Source organism: Netta rufina, assembly GCF_964035555.1.
Source record: "Netta rufina genome assembly, chromosome: 8".
Taxonomy (NCBI): Eukaryota; Metazoa; Chordata; class Aves; order Anseriformes; family Anatidae; genus Netta; species Netta rufina.
This window is the reverse complement of record NC_140131.1, coordinates 21440737-21447974: the sequence shown is the minus strand read 5'-3', so window position 1 is coordinate 21447974 and position 7238 is coordinate 21440737. Positions and strand designations below refer to the sequence as shown.

The following is a 7238-nucleotide window of genomic DNA, read 5'->3' as shown; positions in this document are numbered from 1 at the left end:
TGCCCCGTGGACCTGGGCTGGGAGGTGGGGATGGGATTAAAAACGGGCTCCTGGGGTGGAAAAACACCGGGCAGCTAAGTGGCTGCCCCCCTGCCCCATGGTGAGGGACATTTGGGGAATTTCTCCTCCCTTGCATGCCGGTGCGAGGGGCCAGGCTGTGGGTCCAGGCACCGGAGGGGCATCGCGCAGGCGAGGCCAGTCCCCCCACCCCAAAAGGCACCCCCAAGGCTGGGAGAGGGGCTGCGTTCCCCTCTCCCCCTTTCCCTCCTCGCCCTGTTTACCCAGGGCGACTCATTTCCATGCCTGCGAGTTATGCAAAGGCAGCCGCTAATGTAAACTGCTGCGGAGAGCCCTGGATTCGCTCCCGCTGCTGCTGCTTGCCGAGAAGTGCCTGACAAGAGGGCTGAAGTTTCTCGGGGGAGGGCAGCGAAGAGGGGAAAGAAAAACAACAGCGGCCGGGAAAGACGGGGCTCGTTTTTTCCCTTCCCTTTACGCCACCCCCCCCCCCAAAAAAAAAAAATAAAAAAAATAATGACAGAGCAGCCCCGGGGGGGGGGGGCTGAGCTTGTTTTTTCCCCCTGCCCCGGCTCGTTTGCCAGCTCCCTCCTCCTCCCAGCCCCATCCCCGGCCCCGGCCTGCCCCCGGCCCCGCTTCCCCGTGCCCAATCAGTGCTGCGGGGCCGGCGCTGCGGCTCCATAAAGCGGCGCCGGGCGCGGCCCCCGGGAGCCGAGCGTGGGAGCCCCGCGCCGAGCCCCTGCCCGCAGCCGAGCCCAGGTAAAATAAATAAAAAAAAAAAATTAAAAAAGAAACCCCTCCGGGGAGGGGAAGAAGGGTCCCGGGGCGGGGGAGGGCTGCGGTGCCCCGCCGCTTTGTTTTGCCAGCTGATAGCCCCGGGGGAAATTCCTGCTTCGCTGCCGGGACGGGGGGGAGGAGGACAAGGGGCAGCTCGAGTTTTGTCTTCAAAACAATCTCTCGGCTGTCTTTTTTTTTTTTTTTTTTCTTTCTTTCTTTTTTGCTTCCTGCGAGGCTCGCTCTCTGCTCGCTGAAATAGCCGCAGCTGCAAATAAAGAGGTGGGATGCTCGCGGCTCGTCTCTTGGAGGCGAGGAGCCCCCCAAAAGAGGGGTCTCGCTGGGGAGGCGCAGCCCCTGCAGAGGCTTGGATTTTTGGAGGCTCTCAGCACGGACTTCCCAACTTGTTTTGATTTTTTTACGTTGTTTGCTTTGCCAGTCCTCCCCTCCTTGCAAACACGAGTGGTCCTGGCACACGGGGGCTGGTGGAAAGGCTGGGCTGGCCCCCAGACCAGCCCCCCACTGGCCTCCCCATCGCAGCCTGGACACGGGGCGCAGGGCTTGTTGCTTTCCCTCGCCCCGGACGAGCCTTGTATAACTTCAGACCAGCTGATCTGGGAAGGCAGCTGGGGCTGGCAAGCCCTCCGTGCTGAAGCAAGCACATTAAGAAAGCCCCAGCTAAGCTTCCCTGCGCATTAGCCCTGCTCCAGAGCAGCGGCGAGCACGGGGGGGGGGTGTTTAAGAGGTAAAAAGTTCACACCTGGCGGAGACGCAGTTTTGAAGGCTGTTGCCTGGTGGATAAGACCCCTGCCAAGACGGGATGTGGGCAGGACGTTGGTTATTTTATGGGATACTTGGAAAGCATCAGAGCATCGTGCTGGTGTGAGCAGCTGGGTTTTCTGCCTGGAGCACGGGGTGGCACAGGACCACAGGAGACCTCAGCCAGCACCGTGGTTGAGTTTCCTCCAGGAACAAAAAAACTGGGAAAAATACAACTGTGGAAAAACTTGGGAGCCCAAGGGAAAGGCTCACTCTTGGGGTTGGCTTTTGCATCCTCCCTCCAGGAACTCCCTCGTCCGGTCTGCAGCCATGGCCACCTCGGCGAGCTCCCACCTGAGCAAAGCCATCAAGCACATGTACATGAAGCTGCCGCAGGGGGAGAAGGTCCAGGCTATGTACATCTGGATCGACGGCACCGGCGAGCACCTCCGCTGCAAAACCCGCACGCTGGACCACGAGCCCAAGAGCCTTGAAGGTGAGAGGTGCGGGATCCCCGAGGATGCCCTTCTCCCTTTTTGAGCTGGAAGGAGATGAAGACGCCTCTCCTCATCCTCCCCCTGTCTCCTCCTGCCCTGGATGCCCCGGGGGGGACGTTCCCGGCTCCAGATGTGGCGTTGAAGGGTGATGGCAGGGGTTGGGTGCCCGGCCCTGGCGTTGTACCCGCGGTGGAGGGGGCTGTTGGCAGGGGATCCGCAGCCCCATTGACTCTCAAGTACTCGTTTTGGCCGGAAGTAGTTTGGCAGAAGAAAGTGGAGGGGAAAGAATGGAGCTATCCGGTGTAATTAAGAGCTTGTGTCCCTCAGAACAAACAGTCCCAGCTTACACAATAATAGCATTAGGATTTTCCCCAGGTTGCCATGGAGCTGGCTGGAGACAGTTATGAAATGAAAATACTGTGTGTGACTGAGCAGAATTATCTTTTTTTTTTTTTTTTTTTTTTTCCCCTTTTCCCTCTAAGGGAGTGGTTGGCACAGCTCCTTTGAAATCTTTGTGCTTCCCATCCTCCCACTTTCTCCCCCCAGGATATAGAGGAGATAACATAGCCCGGGTAGAGTTCACTGCTGCTCCCGCTGTGCTTTGACCTGGCGAGCAGTGCGCAGCTCCTCTCCTCCGTACCAGACTCAGCCTGTGCGGCACCCTGTGGGACTTGCTCTCCCCCTGTCCCCAAGCACCCCGTGTGTGAACACCCTGGGTGCCCTGCTCATCCCTGTGGTGGCTGGGAGGTGGGAAACAGCCCCAGCGCTGCCCTGCTGGCTGGGGCTTGGCCAGCAGCCCAGCAACTCGTGTTTCTCAGGGTGGCTGCAGAGCTGGGGAGCTGCCCTCCCCCATTTCTTACTTGTTTTTCTTTTTATTTTTTTTTCCATTTGGAACAAAAGCAGCTGAGCCAGGCTGAAACCTACTGTGGGCTCATTGCCTACAGGCAGTTGCATCTCCGTGATACCGAAGGGCAGCAGGGAGTTTGTCCTCCTGGCGATGGTGGACCCTGGCTCACAGCGGTTGCTTCTTCTCCCCAGATCTCCCCGAGTGGAATTTCGATGGCTCCAGCACCTTCCAAGCCGAAGGCTCCAACAGTGACATGTACCTGCGACCTGCTGCCATGTTTCGGGACCCTTTTCGCAAGGATCCCAACAAGCTAGTTCTCTGCGAGGTCTTCAAGTACAACCGCCAGTCTGCAGGTGAATGGACCTTCTGGTGGAGGTGGTGGTTCTGGGGAGGGGGAACTGGTAGAAGATGGGGGTGGAAGAGGGAAGTCCTATACGAGTGTGGTTCATGCCAGTCAAAAATAATCCCTCTCCCTGGAAATAAAAGGCAAACAAAGTGCTGGTGGTGGAGATTCAGATGGAATATGGGTCCTGGGCTTCTTCTCTCCACTGGTGCTGCTGGAACTCGGACTGTAGATAAAGTAGGAATGGGGAGTGGAAGTGGAGAGCCTAAAAAGCCTTTTGCTGCCTTTCCATTGTAGAGACAAATCTCCGGCACACCTGTAGGCGGATTATGGATATGGTGTCCAACCAGCACCCCTGGTTTGGGATGGAGCAAGAGTACACGCTGCTGGGGACAGATGGACATCCATTTGGCTGGCCTTCCAACGGCTTCCCTGGACCACAAGGTAACCTTTTGGGAGTCAGCACCGGGACGAGTCAGGAGCATTCACCGCCGTGCTTGAGCTGCAGTTGTTGTGGTTCAGCTTTTTTCTAGTTTCTAGTTTTCTTGCTTCTAGTGAGCTGAGAGACTGGAGGCCTTTCAAGGGCTGAAAGGACAGTGGCAAGCAGGATAGGGTCAAAAGCTAATCTAGGAAATGAGAATTGTTACGGAAAGGCAAAAATGGTGACTGGCCTCATCCAAATGTGCTGTTCAACTTGTTAGTCTATGGGTGATTTAAACTCTTGCCCAGCATGACAAAGCACGAGCCCAGGCTGTCAGGGGGACTTGCTCTCCATCATTGCTCCGCTCTGCTAGCAATCTTCTGTGCAAAACAGATGCTGAGCCTTGTTCTTCCCTGAATTTGAGCCTTTTTTCCTTCTGGAAGCTCACATTCCTCTTGCTTTTCATCTGTGCTGTTGCAGGTCCATACTACTGCGGTGTAGGGGCAGACAAAGCCTACGGCAGAGACATTGTGGAGGCCCACTACCGAGCGTGCCTTTATGCTGGCGTGAAAATTGGAGGAACCAATGCAGAAGTGATGCCAGCCCAGGTAAATTTGTAGGTGCCTTGTGGGAGGAGATAGTGCAGAAAAATCGAGTGCAACAGGAGCTTTTGCTGCCTGCTGTGTTTGCCAATGATCAGAGCATAAGGGGGTGGGAACTGCCTGACCATGAAAGTCCCTGCACCACTGAGCACGACTCTTCCTTCCTGCAGTGGGAGTTCCAGGTGGGGCCATGCGAAGGGATCGAGATGGGGGATCACCTCTGGATTGCACGCTTCATCCTCCATCGGGTGTGTGAGGACTTCGGCGTCATCGTGTCCTTCGATCCCAAACCCATCCCTGGGAACTGGAACGGCGCTGGCTGTCACACCAACTTCAGCACCAAGAACATGAGAGAAGACGGAGGTCTCAAGTAAGTTTTTTGAGATGTGCTGGGAGCATCCCTTTGCTAGGCACAAGCTGGGCTTGGTAGCAGCAAAGTTTTTGCAGAGCTTTTGACTGCCTGGGAGACATCACTGTGGTGCTTGGCATTCTGCGTTAGCCTTTCTTCTGTATTTCACTGTTGGTTTTTTGTTGTTGTTGTTGTTTGTTTCTTGTTTGTTTTTATTTTTTGTGTAATGTCACACTCCTGGTGGTGCTGGGTGGGAAACTGAACCAGCAGTTTGGCTCCGTCAGTGCTGATGGAAGCACGGGTGGACAGGATGCAGCAGTTTGTAACAGCTCTTCATCTGTCAGTGCTGTAAACAAACTTAGCAAAGACATTTTTTATTCATGAAAGCGACCATTTACTTCTGTCTAGGCCAGGCTGGAAGCAAGTGACACGTTTGGTTTAAACATGACAATTCTGGAAATGTAAAACCTGAGTTCCCACGTGGGGCTGGCATGCAGAGTGTGGGCAGAGACCTCGCGGCACTGGACCGTGGGGGAGCTCAGGGAAGGTTTCCTCTGGGCGGCTGGGCTGTCTTGCTTTAATCTCCCTGAGATAGCAAACAAACATCAGATTCCCTAGTAGAAACTTGGGTTGAGAGATCTCCCCTGCGAGAGCAGGTTCCCCAGTGGCGATGCAGCCCATGGGATTTGGCCATGGGTCAAGCCGATGGTGTCCCACACCCAGCACTCCCAGGGGACGCTCTCATCCTGCAGGGATCCTTTTCCAAGAACAACCCAGGTCAGAAGTAGGAGGGGAGAGAAGCCTCCAGTTGAGATGGTCAGAAAAGTGGGCTGTAGGAGGCTGATACACCTCATCGTGAAGTGGCTCGGGGAGAGGGATGAACATGTTGCTGCTTGGATGCAGCAGGCGAGTGGCTCAGCTCGTACCCCCCGTCTCACCAAACCCTCCCCGCTCCCTTTGCAGGCACATTGAAGAGGCCATCGAGAAGCTGAGCAAGCGCCACCAGTACCACATCCGTGCCTACGACCCCAAGGGGGGGCTGGACAACGCCAGGCGCCTGACGGGCTTCCACGAGACGTCCAACATCCACGAGTTCTCAGCTGGCGTGGCCAACCGTGGCGCCAGCATCCGCATCCCCAGGAACGTGGGCCACGAGAAGAAGGGCTACTTCGAGGACCGCCGGCCTTCTGCCAACTGTGATCCTTACGCCGTGACGGAGGCCCTGGTCCGCACGTGTCTCCTCAACGAAACCGGGGACGAGCCTTTTGAGTACAAGAACTAAGCGGACTTGTGCCCACAGACACCGCCTTCCCCCCCGCGCTTCCCGCACCCCTAAACTTCCCTTCTAGATGTAATCCCGAGGGTACAAGATAACACATTTCGTGTCTCAGTAACTCTTGTTGTCTTGAGGTGGGGGAGGAGGGCAAATTTTAGTTTTATCAATGTCTGTTTGTCATTGACTCTTCAAAAGGCGAGAGAAGGAGAGGGTGTTAGAGAATTTTTAACCACTGTTTTTTGTTTTTGTTTTTTTGTCTAATTCATCTGTACATCTGATGGGATCCAGTGGCTTCCAGGGACAGACTGCACACACGCTAAGCCAGCAGACAAGTGGAAAGTGATACCTATAGCCGAGTTCCCCAGGAGTCAAATTTGGGTGCCAGCCCCAGCGCTGGCTCTCTGCAGGTCGATGCTTCCCAAGGCTTGGTGCCCTTCTGCAGAGAAGGGCAGGCAGGAGCTGTGGTGGAGCCCAGCTCCCTCCTGTCCGTGCGGTGTGGTGGGGAAATCTGTGACCTCTCGCCACACTTTCAGATTTCTAGGAATCTTCTGGCACCGAGCTCGGCGTAGGAGCATTTAGGAGAACTTGTTCTGTCACTGGAAGTCAACCGATCTCCTGCTCATAACACAGAGTGAAGTAGTATTTTTCTATTTAAATATAAAAACAAACAAAAAAATTATATATGAAAGTGTTTTTTTTTTTTTTTTAAAGAAGAAAAAGATGACGGCCACTAGAGCAGGCAGAGCTCCTGGCGATGCTGTTGGAGGGCCTGCAGGGAGGACTGAGGGGGAGCTGGAGGGCTCAGTGGAGAAGCCTCACGCGAGTGGAGTTTGCAGGAGGTGGTTCCCGGGGCCGGGAAGCCCACAGAAATGTTTGTCACTGTAACTCGAGCATCTGCAAAGCGCTCACGTGCGTGTAGATGAGCATGGGGAAGGCGTTCCGAACTAGGAGTTGGCTGGTCAACTTAACCGTGTTCTGGACAGAGCCATGGGTGCTTCACCCTTACCAGTGGGGTCAGCATGTCACTAAAGCAGGGCTTTTGATAAAGAACAACAAGTTTTAGATTACTTTTTTTTTTTTTTTTTTTTTTCAATAATGTGCTTAGTTTCTAAAACTGAGTGGTTTTACGGAGACTGTCGATGTCACTGTCGTGTCCTGGCTCTCGGACCGCTGCTGCCGGCTGTGGTGGTGGCTGGGAGAAGGAGAGGTGACCAAGTCCCTCCCAGCCCCTGCTGGCGGCTTCAAACGGTCCGGGATTTTACACTTAGATGGTGCCAGTTATATTCCGTTGCATTTGGACTTCCTCCGAATAGTTTTTTTATAATTAAAAAAGAAAAAAAAGATCAAAATGTTAA

General features: G+C 54.6%; 1 protein-coding gene across 1 annotated transcript; it reads left to right on the top strand.

The window, feature by feature from the left end:
• Positions 1–654: 654 nt before the first annotated feature.
• GLUL (glutamate-ammonia ligase) lies at positions 655–7238 on the top strand. The gene is made up of 7 exons (XM_084291260.1): positions 655–774; positions 1854–2044; positions 3084–3245; positions 3533–3679; positions 4137–4264; positions 4429–4628; positions 5571–7238. The coding sequence occupies exons 2-7, from the start codon at positions 1879–1881 to the stop codon at positions 5887–5889; spliced, it is 1122 nt and encodes a 373-aa protein (XP_084147386.1). The 5' UTR covers positions 655–774; positions 1854–1878; the 3' UTR covers positions 5890–7238.